The following is a 15213-nucleotide window of genomic DNA, read 5'->3' as shown; positions in this document are numbered from 1 at the left end:
CAAAGATCAAAGCCAAAGGCTCTGCAATCTCATCCCTTGCCTCCCAAAGAATCCTTGGGTATATCCAATCTGGCCCAGGGGACTTGTCGACCCTCAGGTTTTTCAAAATTCCAATACATCCTTCCTCAGAACATCTACTTCCTCCAGCCTACCCGTCTGAATCACACTCTCATCCTCAAAAACATGGCCCCTCTCCTTTGTGAACACTGAAGAAAAGTATTCATTCAACGCCTCTCCTATTTCTTCTGACTCCATGCACAAGTTCCCACTACTGTCCTTCACCGGCCTTACCCTCACCCTGGTCATTCTTTTATTTCTCACATAAGAGTAAAAGCCTTGGGGTTTTCCTTGATCCGACCCGCCAAGGACTTCTCATGCCCCCCTCAGCTCTCCTAAGCCCTTTTTTCAGCTCATTCCTTACTACCTTGTAACCCTCAAGCGACCCTATATACCCACCAATCCAGGCTTTTAACCCTTGTTGATCCAAATACATAAAATACAATATATCTGAAATTCCTACATTCATCACACTATGGAATCCTTCCATGCAAATGTAGGAGATGCAAACCTGCTCCTTTATATCTTCCCTTCAGACTATCCGAAGCCCCAAACACGTCTTCCAGGTGAAAGTGATTTATGTGCACTTCTTTCAATTTAGTTTACTGTATGCATTGCTGACAAGGCGGTTTGCTGTACATTTGGGCGACCAAACACAGATTAAATGACTGGTTTGCAGGGCAGTATTGTGGCGCACTGGTAGCACTGCAATCTCATGGCGCCGAGGTCCCAGGTTCGATCCCGGCTCTGGGTCACTGTCCATGTGGAGTTTGCACATTAGACCATAAGACATAGGAGCGGAAGTAAGGCCATTCGGCCCATCAAGTCCACTCCACCATTCAATCATGGCTGATTTCAATTCCATTTACCCGCTCTCTCTCCATAGCCCTTAATTCCTCGAGAAATCAAGAATTTATCAACTTTGGGCTTACAGACACTCAACGTCCCGGCCTCCACCGCCCTCTGTGGCAATGAATTCCACAGACCCACCACTCTCTGGCTGAAGAAATTTCTCCTCATCTCTGTTCTAAAGTGACTCCCTTTTATTCTAAGGCTGTGCCCCTGGGTCCTAGTCTCCCCTGCTAATGGAAACAACTTCCCTACGTCCACCCTATCTAAGCCATTCATTATCTTGTAAGTTTCTATTAGATCTCCCCTTAACCTCCTAAACTCCAATGAATATAATCCCAGGATCCTCAGACGTTCATCGTATGTTAGGCCTACCATTCCTGGGATCATCCGTGTGAATCTCCGCTGGACCCGCTCCAGTGCTAGTATGTCCTTCCTGAGGTGTGGGGCCCAAAATTGCTCACAGTATTCTAAATGGGGCCTAACTAATGCTTTAAGGTTTCAGAAGTACATCCCTGCTTTTATATTCCAAGCCTCTTGAGATAAATGACAACATTGCATTTGCTTTCTTAATTACCGACTCAACCTGCAAGTTTACCTTTAGAGAATCCTGGACTAGGACTCCCAAGTCCCTTTGCACTTCAGCATTATGAATTTTGTCACCGTTTAGAAAATAGTCCATGCCTCTATTCTTTTTTCCAAAGTGCAAGACCTCGCACTTGCCCATGTTGAATTTCATCAGCCATTTCTTGGACCACTCTCCTAAACTGTCTAAATCTTTCTGCAGCCTCCCGACCTCCTCCATACTACCTGCCCCTCCACCTATCTTTGTATCATCGGCAAACTTAGCCAGAATGCCCCCAGTCCCGTCATCTAGATCGTTAATATATAAAGAGAACAGCTGTGGCCCCAATACTGAACCCTGCGGGACACCACTCGTCACCAGTTGCCGTTCCGAAAAATACCTTTTATCCCAACTCTCTGCCTTCTGCCTGACAGCCAATCGTCAATCCATGGTAGTATATTGCCTCGAATACCATGGGCCCTTATTTTACTCAGCAGTCTCCCGTGAGGCACCTTATCAAAGGCCTTTTGGAAGTCAAGATAGATAACATCCATTGGCTCTCCTTGGTCTAACCTATTTGTTATCTCTTCAAAGAACTCGAACAGGTTTGTCAGGCATGACCTCCCCTTACTAAATCCATGCTGACTTGCCCTAATCCGACCCTGCACTTCCAAGAATTTAGAAATCTCATCCTTAACAATGGATTCTAGAATCTTGCCAACAACCGAGGTTAGGCTAATTGGCCTATAATTTTCCATCTTTTTCCTTGTTCCCTTCTTGAACAGGGGGGTTACAACAGCGATTTTCCAATCCTCTGGGACTTTCCCTGACTCCAGTGACTTTTGAAAGATCATAACTAACGCCTCCACTATTTCTTCAGCTATCTCCTTTAGAACTCTAGGATGTAGCCCATCTGGGCCCGGAGATTTATCAATTTTTAGACCTCTTAGTTTCTCTAGCACTTTCTCCTTTGTGATGGCTACCATATTCAACTCTGCCCCCTGACTCTCCTGAATTGTTGGGATATTACTCATGTCTTCTACTGTGAAGACTGACGCAAAGTACTTATTTAGTTCCTCAGCTGTTTCCTTGTCTCCCATCACTAGATTACCAGCGTCATGTTGGAGCGGCCCAATGTCTACTTTTGCCTCCTGTTTGTTTTTAATGTATTTAAAGAAACTTTTACTATCTCCCCATGTGTGTGTGGGTTTCGCCCCCACAACCCAAAGATGTGCAAGGTAGGTGGATTGAACATGCTAAATTGCCCCTTAATTGGAAAAATGAATTTGGTACTCTGAATTTTTCTTTTTTTAAATGACTGGTTTGCAGAACACCACTCTTCAGTCCATAAGTGTGACCCCAAGCTGCTGGTCATCTGTCATTTTAATTCTCCACCTTGTTCTCAAGCTGACCTCTCTGTCCTTGGCCTCCTGTATTGTTCTAATGAAGCTCAACCCTATGTTTGAGGAACAGCATTTCATTTACAGCCTTTTGGACTCATATTGAGTTCAACAATTTCAAATCCTAAACTTCATTGGCCGGGGCATTGAGTATAAGAATTGGTAAGTCATGTTGCAGCTGTGTAGAACCTTAGTTAGGCCACACTTGTGTATGTGTTCAATTCTGGTCGCCACACTACCAGAAGGATGTGGAGGCTTTAGAGAGGGTGCAGAAGAGATTTACCAGGATGTTGCCTGGTATGGAGGGCATTAGCTATGAGGAGCGGTTGAATAAACTCGGATTGTTTTCACTGGAATGACTGAGGTTGAGGGGCGATCTGATAGAAGTCTCCAAAATTATGAGATGCATAGACCGAGTGGATGGTCAGAGGCTTTTTCCCAGGCTAGAGGGGCCAATTACTAGGGGCATAGGTTTAAGGTGCGAGAGGCAAGGTTTAGAGGAGATCTACGAGGCAAGTATTTTACACAGAGGGTAGTGGGTGCCTGGAACTCGCTGCCGGAGGTGGTGGAAGCAGGGATGATAGTGACGTTTAAGGGACATCTTGACAAATACATGAATAGGATGGGAATAGAGGGATACGGACCCCAGAAGTGCAGAAGGTTTTAGTTTAGACGGTCGGCACAGGCTTGGAGGGCCGATGGGCCTGTTCCTGTGCTGTACTTTTCTTTGTTCTTTGACTCTGCTGCCCTTTGTTCCCTGTTGCTTTGTAGGTTTTATTTTTACAGCTTTACTTTTCTCATTCTTTGTTTTTTGGCCAGCAGCTGTTCATCCCTCTGCTCTCCACATCTCTTTATTTCTTCCATTACCTTTGGCCTTGCCATTTAACGTTTCCTGTATTCCACCCTTTCATGGACCTTCGCTGTTGATTCATTTTTCCATCGTCACCCCTTTCACTTGCTCACAAACTGATGAAAGGACGTTGACCTGAACAGTTTCTCTCTCTCCACAGATGCTGCCTGGACTGCAGAGTCTTTCCAACAGTTTCTGGTATTTCTTTAGCGTTTCCTATTCCACTATATTTTGCATCTGTTCCCTCGACAATTTTGCTTCTTGAAGCAAGGGTCTAAATACGTTGCATGAGCAAGATATCTCTGGTAATTTCATATTTATGATACTTATTCCGATCCTGCATGCCCAAAAATCAGCGTGTGACCATTCAAACCCGAGTTAGCAAACAAACCTGGACTTCCATTTCTGGTAACAGATCTGCAACTACAGCTCCATTATTGAGCAATACTGAACAAGAGAGTTGGAAGCAGGAGGGAGTATCTAGGGAAGTCTGCATAAGGACCGTTAGTATGAATAACACAACAATCATCCATCAGTTGCAGCAAGTTCACTCCCCGTTAAAGAGAGATGAGAAATGGATACCCTCCTGTGCTACTTGGAACTATCCAGTTCAACGGGCTTCACTGGCATTGTTCAAGATTAATATGTGTTCGTGTAATGTAACATTACAGCAAAAGATGACGAGAGAGACAAAGACAAATGTTGCATGAGGCACAAATCTCCTGCAGCTTCAGATTTCTGACATTTGCTTGGAACCTGCGCACTCAAAAGTAATCAGGGGTCTTCGAACGTCCAGTCAGTTAGAAAACCTTGTTTAAAATGCATTAAAAAATCCCCCAAAACTGAGACTGATAGATGTTTGTTAGGCGAAGGTTACAAGGTGGGCAACAGATCAGCCATAATCATTGAATGGTGGGACAGGCTTGAAGGGCTAAATGGTCTACACTTGTTCCTATGTAATTTTCCACTGAATATCACAAGTCTCCATTTCAGAATTTTTTCTGCATCAAAAGAATACCATTACTCACTCTTATTGCCTCTTCCTCCTGAGCTGTCATAGTCACTGGATTCCAATTTTTCCTTCAGATCAGCTTCAAATCTGGCCAATTCGGCATCCAGCCGCCTGATGTGTTTATCAACCTGCCAGAAGCACACAAATAAGTTCCACCACAGTGCAAAATAATTTGAATGCTCACATATTCAGATGTGCATTACTGTGAAGATAGGCCGTTAAAAGGAGACACAGTTCAAACAACCTGCAACAAAGAGGTGGGAAATATCACACCCGTCAATCACTCGGGTGTCTGTCCCAACTGAGAATTACATGTCTGACATGCTACTACATTTAGATTTAAATTTATTGTCCCGTGTACTGAGGTACAGTGAAAAATATTGTTATGCTTACAGTCCAGGCAGATTGCTCCATACATGAAGACATAGAACATACGATAAATGCATGAGGGTACATAATGAAAATACATAAACATAGACAGTGGGTGAAGTATACGGTATATAGTGCTAAATTGTAGAGGAGATGCATAGAAAGATCAGTTCAGATCCCAAGAGGGTCATTCAGGATTCTGGTAACAGCGGGGAAGAGCATCAAATGAAACTATTGATGCGTGTTCTCAAACTTTTGTATCTTCTGCCTGATGGAAGAGCGAATAACACGGATGGGATGGGTCTTTGATTATGCTGCCGACTTTCCCAAGGCAGCGGGAGGTGTGGACAAAGTCAATGGATGGGAGGCCTGCCCGTGTGATGGACTGGGCTATGTTCATGACTCTCTGTAGTTTCTTACGGTCTTGGACTGAACAGTTGCCATACCAAGCTGTGATGCAGCAAGGTAAGATGCTTGCTATAGTACATTCACAGAAATTCGTAAATCGTGGGCATGCCGAATTTCCTCAGTTTTCTGAGGAAGTATAGGCGCTGTTGTGCTTCCTTGGTTGTAGCGTCGATGTGGGTGGACCAGGACAGATTGATGGTGATGTTTACACCTCGGAATTTGAACATAAGAACTAGGCCATCTGATCCGTCGAGTCTGCTCCGCCATTCAATAAGATCATGGCTGGACTTTTTGCGGACTCAGTTTCACTTCCCCACCACTCACCATAACCCTTAATTCCTTTACAGTTCAAAAATCTATCTATCTTTGTCTTAAAAACATTCAACAAGGTAGCTTCAAACTGCTTCACTGGGCAGGGAATTCCAGATTTACAACCCTTTGCGTGAAGAAGTTCCTCCTCAACTCAGTCCTAAATCTGCTTAGCTTTATTTTGAGGCTATTCTAGTTTCACTCGCCAGTGGAAAAAACCTCCCTGCTTCCATCTTAACTATTCCCTTCGTAATTTTATTTGTTTCTATAAGATCCACCCTCATTCTAAAGCTGTCAACGATCTCCACCTCGGCATCATTGATAGACAGGGCATGGGCGACACTTTGCTTCCTCAAGTCGATGACCTGCTCCTTTGTTTTGTTGATCTTTGGGTCCTCACTGTCCAAGGGGATAGTCCCAGAGGACTGGAGAGTGGCGTATGTTGTTCCTCTGTTCAAGAAAGGGTATAGGAATGACCCTGGTAATTATAAGGTCAGTAAGTTAATGGAAAAGGTCCTGAGGGATAGGATTAATGATCATTTGGAAAGATGCAGCTTAATCCGGGATAGTCAACATGGATTCGTGAAGGGTAAGTCTTGCCTCACAAATTTGATTGAATTCTTTGAGGAGGTAACTCGTGTGTAGATGAAGGTAGAGCAGTTGATGTCGTATACATGGATTTCAGTAAGGCATTTGATAAGGTTCCCCATGGTCGGCTCATAAAGAAAGTAAGGAGGTGTGGAATAGAGGGAAATTTGGCCAATTGGATAAGTAACTGGCTATCACAGAGAAGACAGAGGGTGGTGGTGGATGGAAAATTTTCAGACTGGAGACCAGTTACCAGCAGTGTACCGCTGGAATCAGTGCTGGGTCCTCTGCTATTTGTGATTTTTATAAATGACTTGGAGGAGGGGGCTGAAGGGTGGGTCAGTAAATATGCCAATGACACCAAGATTGGTGGAGTACTGGATGAGGTGGAGGGCTGTTGTAGGCTGCAAAGAGACATTGGTAGGATGCAGAGCTGGGCTGAAACATGGCAGATGGAGTTTAACCCTGATAAGCGCGAGGTGATTCATTTTGGTAGGACACATTTGAATGCGGATTACAGGGTCAACGGCAGGGTTCTGAGGAATGTGGAGGAACAGAGAGATCTTGGGGTTCATGTCCACAGATCTCTGAAGGTTGCCACTCAAGTGGATAGAGCCGTGAAGAAGGCCTATAGTGTGTTAGCATTTATTAACAGGGGGCTTGAGTTAAAGAGCTGTGGGGTTATTCTGCAACGGTACAGGACCCTGGTGAGACCACATTTGGAGTATTGTGAGCAGTTCTGGTCACCTCACTATAGAAGGGATGTGGAAGCATTGGAAAGGGTGCAAAGGAGATTTACCAGGATGCTGCCTGGATTGGAGGGTAGGTCTTATGAGGAAAAGTTGAGGGAGCTAGGGCTTTTCTCTTTGGTACAAAGTCTTACAACACCAGGTTAAAGTCCAACAGGTTTGTTTCGATGTCACTAACTTTCGGAGCGCTGCTCCTTCCTCAGGTGAATGAAGAGGTCTGTTCCAGAAACACATATATAGACAAATTCAAAGATGCCAAACAATGCTAGGAATGCGAGCATTAGCAGGTGATTAAATCTTTACAGATCCAGAGATGGGGTAACCCCAGGTTAAAGAGGTGTGAATTGTACCAAGCCAGGACAGTTGGTAGGATTTTGCAGGCCAGATGTTGGGGGATGAATGTAATGCGACATGAATCCCAGGTCCCGGTTGAGGCCGCACTCATGTGTGCAGAACTTGGCTATAAGTTTCTGCTCGGCGATTCTGCGTTGTCGCGGGTCCTGAAGGCCGCCTTGGAGAACGCTTACCCGGAGATCAGAGGCTGAATGCCCTTGACTGCTGAAGTGTTCCCCGACTGGAAGGGAACATTCCTGCCTGGTGATTGTTGCGCGATGTCCGTTCATTCGTTGTCGCAGCGTCTGCATGGTCTCGCCAATGTACCACGCTTCGGGACATCCTTTCCTGCAGCGTATAAGGTAGACAAAGTTGGCCGAGTCGCACGAGTATGTACCGCGTACCTGGTGGGTGGTGTTCTCACGTGTAATAGTGGTATCCATGTCGATGATCTGGCATGTCTTCGATGATCCAGATCATCGACATGGATACCACTATTACACGTGAGAACACCACCCACCAGGTACGCGGTACATACTCGTGCGACTCGGCCAACGTTGTCTACCTCATACGCTGCAGGAAAGGATGTCCCGAAGCGTGGTACATTGGCGAGACCATGCAGACGCTGCGACAATGAATGAACGGACATCGCGCAACAATCACCAGGCAGGAATGTTCCCTTCCAGTGGGGGAACACTTCAGCAGTCAAGGGCATTCAGCCTCTGATCTCCGGGTAAGCGTTCTCCAAGGCGGCCTTCAGGACCCGCGACAACGCAGAATCGCCGAGCAGAAACTTATAGCCAAGTTCCGCACACGAGTGCGGCCTCAACCGGGACCTGGGATTCATGTTGCATTACATTCATCCCCCACCATCTGGCCTGCAAAATCCTACCAACTGTCCTGGCTTGATACAATTCACACCTCTTTAACCTGGGGTTACCCCATCTCTGGATCTGTAACGATTTAATCACCTGCTAATGCTCGCATTCCTAGCATTGTTTGGCATCTTTGAATTTGTCTATATAGGTGTTTCTGGAACAGACCTCTTCATTCACCTGAGGAAGGAGCAGCGCTCCGAAAGCTAGTGACATCGAAACAAACCTGTTGGACTTTAACCTGGTGTTGTAAGACTTCGTACTGTGCTCACCCCAGTCCAACGCCGGCATCTCCACATCATTTTCTCTTTGGAGCGGAGGAGGATGAGAGGCGACTTAATAGAGGTTTATAAGATGATGAGGGGGATAGATAAAGTGGACGTTCAGAGACTATTTCCTCGGGTGGCTATAGCTGCTACAAGGGGGCATAACTATAAGGTTATGCAAACAATGCTAGGAATGCGAGCATTAGCAGGTGATTAAATCTTTACAGATCCAGAGATGGGGTAACCCCAGGTTAAAGAGGTGTGAATTGTACCAAGCCAGGACAGTTGGTAGGATTTTGCAGGCCAGATGGTGGGGGATGAATGTAATGCGACATGAATCCCAGGTCCCGGTTGAGGCCGCACTCATGTGTGCAGAACTTGGCTATAAGTTTCTGCTCGGCGATTCTGCGTTGTCGCGGGTCCTGAAGGCCGCCTTGGAGAACGCTTACCCGGAGATCAGAGGCTGAATGCCCTTGACTGCTGAAGTGTTCCCCGACTGGAAGGGAACATTCCTGCCTGGTGATTGTTGCGCGATGTCCGATATAGGGGGATGATATAGGAGGGATGTGCGAGGTAGGTTCTTTGTGGATAGCATAATTGCTTCACAGCTCCAGGGTCCCAGGTTCAATTCCGGCTTGGGTCACTTTCTGTGCGGAGTCTGCACGTTCTCCCCGTGTGTGCGTGGGTTTCCTCCGGGTGCTCCGGTTTCCTCCCACAGTCTAAAGATGTGCAGGTTAGGTGGATTGGCCATGATAAATTGCCCTTAGTGTCCAAAATTGCCCTTAGTGTTGGGTGGGTTTACTGGGTAATGGGGATAGGGTGGAGGTGTTGACCTTGGGTAGGCTGCTCTTTCCAAGAGCCGGTGCAGACTCGATGGGCCGAATGGCCTCCTTCGGCACTGTAAATTCTATGATTTACTCAGAGAGTGGCTAGGGTGTGGAATGGACTGCCTGCTGTGATAGTGGAGTTGGACACTTTAGGAACTTTCAAGCGGTGACTGGATAGACACATGGAGCACACCAGAATGACAGGGAGTGGGATAGCTTGATCTTGGTTTCGGACAAAGCTCGGCATAACATCGAGGGCCGAAGGGCCTGTTCTGTGCTGTACTGTTCTATGTTCTATTGAGGGAGAGATCGTTCATTGTACCATGCCACTAAGTTCTTTATCTCCCTCCTATACTCTGACTCGTCGCTGTTTGAGATCCGGCCCACTAGTCGTGTCATCAGCAAACTTGTCAATGGAGTTGAGGCCGAAATTTGCCACACAGTCATGCGTGTATCGGGAGTATAATAGGGAGCTAGGCACACAGCCTTGCGGGTCCCCTGTATTGAGGACTATCGTGGAGGAGGTGTCGTTGTTTATCCTTACTGATTGCGATCTGTGGGTCAGGAAGTTGAGGATCCAGTTGCAGAGGGAGGAGCCGAGTCTTAGGTTTTGGAGTTTGGATATGAGTTTTGCTGGGATTATGGTGTTGAAGGCGGAGCTGTAGTCAATGAACAGGAGTCTGACGTAGGTGTCCTTGTTGTCGAGATGCTTCCATGAGAATCACAATGCCGTTAATGAAAATTGGGGATCTATGAAAACACAACACAGTTCCACTTGAAATGCTCCCTTAGCAATTTCATAAAAGGACAGTTTGGAAATGATTTCACCCTTTCAGTTTGCAGAACATATAAGTATTGTCATGTCACTTCTGAAAGGGTGATATCGTTTCAAAACGGTGCTGGGAGCACAACACACAAGGTAAATGCAGAAAGATAGAGATGAACATCTCTCTGTCCAGACTTAATTTATAGAATTTCTAATTTTCTCTCACATCAATGACGCAGTCTTCTTGGGGTACTATTCTCACTGGACAGTTTGATATCATCAGTTTGAAATACTTTAATATTTTGTACAATGTAGTGCATATTATTTAGTTCATTTGGATTGCACCAAGAAAACTGATTTATTTTAAATGCAGTTTAAAGTAATCTGCAATTACTTGGGATACCGACAAGTCATAGACCATTGGTATTTTCAAAACTATTCTTGGATTATTGCAGCATTACGCAAGCAGTGATAAAATGCTACTGACAATCAGGCTCATTTCTTGCACAGAGTATGTACAAGCCACCTAATGATATTTTATGGAAAAGTACAGCATTTTTACCCAAATATCAAAAATGAATTAACCGTTGGTTTCCCTGTAAACTAACAGACCACCCACCATTTCATACGTCTCCATTGCTAACTGAACTTTGTCATCGCTGTATTCTCTGCATTTATTGTAGGCAAGCTGAATCTTCTTCAGTTGATCAACTCTTTGATCCGGAGACAGGTCCTTCACGTTTGAGATATATTCTGTTGCCAACTTGTCAATCTCTACTTTTTTCTCTGCAAACAGTGAGTAAAGCAATTAGACTGGTGAAAGAATATAAATTGCACCCTCCTACTTTGTAGGATTCCTGGGTTTCATCACCAGGAGGCACAGAATATGAAAACAACGAAACAAGTTCAACTTTTACAAGACCGCGGTTAGATTTGTCAGAGGGCTTCAAGATCATCAAGGATCATGACGGTAAATTATTTTAGATTGTTGTCATTGATCAGAGACACAGTAATGAAGATATAGGTGGAATATAATCACATAAGTAGATTACACGAGTACATTTAAAAAGTGACTGTTTGGTTACATAAAAAGCGGAATATTAAAGAATACTGGAAGCAACCAGGGAGGAACATGAGATTAAACTCAATAACGACTATAGAAGAACACCAGAGCCAACTCAAAGTTCTCACTTCTGCTGGAAAATATTCCAACACCCACTGCTTATAAGTCTTACTTTAAGAAGATGGAAAAAAAAGGATTTTCAGGTGAACTATTTGAATTTGAAAGAATATTGGAAAATGCAGCCCTGAACTGCAACCGGAAAGTTCCAGAAAATAGAAGTGCATTTTCCTGGAAAGTTATGTTACCCATGCTCAGACACCAATCAATGCCCATTGAGGATTCAAATTGAAACTTAAGCATACAAAACTTGAAAAATCGTTTTGACAGTTTGAGGTCAAAATCTGAAGTCTCACTGAAATCTGCCCCCCCCCCCCCCCCCCCCCCCCCCCCGGCCCGCCCCCCCCCCCCGGCCCGCCCCCCAAAGACTAGGCTTGCCAGGTTTTCCCCAATTGTGTTGTATGTACCTTCAGTTCTCTGGTCCAGGTCCCGCATCAGATGGAAGATCCGCTGAAGTTCACAGGGCAGATTTTCAATACCTGTCAGCACAGAAAGTAGCTTAAATATTCATTTTCACTGAAAGCACATTTTCAAATTCAAGTACCTTAACTGCTATTCCAGGAAATGGGTACATTCTGAATTGAACACACATCCATTGCAAATTATCCACACTTGCAATGACATTTTAACTTATTTTTCAATGTATGAACTGGTCATTCAACTCACTGCTGCCTTTGAAATCTTCCCATGTCTAGCAGACTGCTGCATCCACTTACATAAGAATTCTACACGCAAAACAGGCTCACTGAACACGAAGCGTTTAGAGAGCGACGCAAAGGTATTACTTAAATGTGCGACTTTTACGTCTTCCCCATATTTCTGACCAGTCAACAGAATGCGATATGTCACAATCCACTGTGGATTGCCCCAGTGACCGACCACCACACGTTGCAGACCGCCTCCCGTTGCATCTGCAGACCACTCCCATTACACCCGGCGGCGCAGCCTGCCCCCGTTATACCCGGCGGCGCAGACCACCCCCATTTCACCTGGCAGCGCAGACCGCACCACCCCGTTACACTTGCGGCACGGATGGCCGCCTGTTACAGCCGGTGGTGCAAATGGCCGTCTGTTGGAGCCGGTGGTGCAGATCACCCCCTGCTACACCCGGGTGGCCGGATGGGCCCCACTTTACACCTGGCGGCGCAGACCGTACCACTTTGGTTACACCCAGCAGTGCAGACTGCGCCACCGCGGTTACACCCAGCAGTGCTAATCGCATCTCCCCCCCCATTACACCCAGTGACGCAGATCACTCCCTCCCCCCTGGATCACAACTCCCTTGTTACACCTCAAGACAGGGATCACCCAGCGGCACGGATTGCCACCCCGGTAAACCCGGCGGCACGGAACACGGTAAACAGGCGGCCTGTTAAACCCACTGGTACGGATGGCTGCCTGTTACACCCGCTGGTACGGATAGCCGCCTGTTACACCCAGCGGCACGGAAGTTCGCCAGTTAATCGTTGCTACGGACTGCCACCTATTACACCCACAGGTGCAGATGTCCATCTATTACACCCACAAGTAGCACAATAACAGTGGTTAGCTCTGTTGCTTCAAATCTGGTTTAGCTCAGTGGGCTAGACAGCTGGTTTGTGATGCAGAACAAGGCCAGCAGCGCGGGTTCAATTCCTGTACCAGTTTGCCCGAACAGGCGCCGGAATGTGACGACTAGGGGTTTTTCACAGTAAATTCATACTTACGACAATAAAACGTAAGACAATAAAAGGTTATTATTATTAGCACCAGGGATCCGGGTTTGATTCTACCCGTGTCTGCGTGGGTTTCCTTCCAAAAGTGAATTGGACATTCTGAATTCTCCCTTTGTACCCGAACAGGCGCTGGAGTGTGGCGACGAGGGGATTTTCACCGCAATTTAATTGCAGTGTTAATAAAAGCCTACTTGAGACACTAATAAAGATTATCATTATTAGGTTCTTATACCCACAGTTGTTTACATGTTTGCTGCCTGCTAGTGGCGGGAAAGGGTGAATCCCCGTGCGCTTGCGCAATGAGCGCCTCTCACGCTGGGAAACTCCTGAATCCCCCGCCCCCCGCGCTTTCCACAAACTTACAGAAACTCGCCCCCGCCCCGGGCTTGCGCAGCAATTCCCGAGGAGCCGCGCCGCGCCCCAGCCTCGTCGGTGCCGAGTGCGGGGAGACCGCACTCTCTCCTTCGGGGGTGGGTGGGTGGCAGGCTGCCGGCCCGGCGGCTAAAACCAAAGCCTTTCATTCCCCCGGGGGGGGGGGGGGGGGGGGGGGGGTGAATAGAGCGGCCCTACCGGCAGGGCGGAGCCCCTCCCACACAAGACCGGCACAGGGCCCGCCCGCCGGTACTCACTATCCAGGTAATGCTCCAGGTACATTGCGGTCGCCATCTTGTCATCCTTCCAGCCGCCGCACTGAGCATGCGCACTGCCACCCCGCTCGCACCGAGCATGCGCGCTGCCGGCCCGCCGCCATGGTAACCCCGCCCGCACTGAGCATGTGCACTGCCGGCCCGCCGCCATGGTAACCCCGCCCGCACTGAGCATATGCACTGCCGGCCCGTCGCCATGGTAACCCCGATTTCAAGGCCACTCTGCCGCGACGGGCAGAGTTGGCAACTTGAGCCCCATATTGTCCAGTGCCAGAGAGCCTCAACCGGGAACTGCTTACAATTAAATGACAACAGGCCCAACCTTCGACAGATACAAGGGTATTATTGATTTACCTGGATTAAAGGGGAAAAAATAAAAATGAAGGCACCAGTAAAACTTGCATATCTTAACAAGGTACCCCATTATTACTGATTTTCACTGGGATTTGGCAATTTCGGACTGTTTTTCCCCGCTGTTTGGGTAACTGCAGAGATCCGGATAATATCCCAAGGCAGGGATTCAAATCCCACCATGGCATCTGGGGGAATTTAAATTCAGTTAATTAAGTAAACCCGCAATAAAAGATTCTTATTGGTGACTCCTTCTGATGAATGTGATATAAAATAGCTACTTTAAAGATATTAGTTACTGTAATGTAGGTATAGGCCGGTCTAATTCATGTTAGTTCACAGACAAAGGATTTCAGAGAGCATGGCAAAGAAGGTGTTTAGAGTATGAGGAGAAAAGGATGCTGGGTAATAAGAGGCATGGGGAAGGGATGAGAAGTGAGCCAATTAGGATGTATGGCCAGGTCAGGAGGGGTATAGGATGACCTATGGGAATCGTGTATATGAAACTTGATGCCATTTGAATGTGTTGGTAGAGATTTCTTTGTTCCACAGAATCACTCGATTCTGGAGACCCAGGAGGCAGCTTGCGTTCTGGGTTTTTGTGAAACGAGTCAGACTTGCAAGTCAAATAAAAATAACTAATGCTATGCCTACAAATCCATCTCGAGTTTTATTGAGGCCAGACTGACGGGTAAAGAATTTATTATTTCTCACTTCCATCACTTTTTCCTGATGATGGAGAGTAGACTGGTCTGTCGCCAGGGGATTATAACTTGAGGAGTGCCACTTCACATCAAGCGTGGTTGACCAGGAATTTCTCCTGCTCTTACTGCCAGCCACTGGCATGTTGGAAGGATTTGCTGGTTGACACACTCAATGTGTTCGGTCACGTTATGAACGCACTTCTTTGGCTATCAGGTACTGGTGTGGAACTCGAACCCGAAACCTCATGCTCAGACCTCAGAGAGCAGTGATGACTGGTTGTTTTTCAGACTGGAGGGAGTATACGATGTTCCCCTGGGTTTGGTATTGGGACCATTGCATTTTTTTGATGTATTAATTATCTGAATTTGGACATGCCGAACATATGTTTGCAG

The 15213-nt window shown here is 46.5% G+C and overlaps 1 protein-coding gene across 1 annotated transcript in view; it reads right to left on the bottom strand.

Moving 5' to 3' along the window:
* The window catches only part of LOC140390067 (inhibitor of growth protein 5-like), a 41175-nt gene extending 27364 nt beyond the window's left edge, over positions 1-13811 (bottom strand). The window contains exons 1-4 of the mRNA XM_072474937.1: positions 13748-13811; positions 11811-11882; positions 10843-11009; positions 4750-4861 (exon numbers count right to left, since the gene is read on the bottom strand). Coding sequence (XP_072331038.1) covers positions 4750-4861; positions 10843-11009; positions 11811-11882; positions 13748-13784 — 388 coding nt within the window. The 5' untranslated portion in view covers positions 13785-13811. The remainder of the gene's footprint in view (positions 1-4749; positions 4862-10842; positions 11010-11810; positions 11883-13747) is intronic.
* Positions 13812-15213: the final 1402 nt, after the last annotated feature.

This window comes from Scyliorhinus torazame, chromosome 14, assembly GCF_047496885.1.
Source record: "Scyliorhinus torazame isolate Kashiwa2021f chromosome 14, sScyTor2.1, whole genome shotgun sequence".
Taxonomy (NCBI): domain Eukaryota; kingdom Metazoa; phylum Chordata; class Chondrichthyes; order Carcharhiniformes; family Scyliorhinidae; genus Scyliorhinus; species Scyliorhinus torazame.
This window is presented reverse-complemented; position numbering and strand designations above follow the sequence as displayed.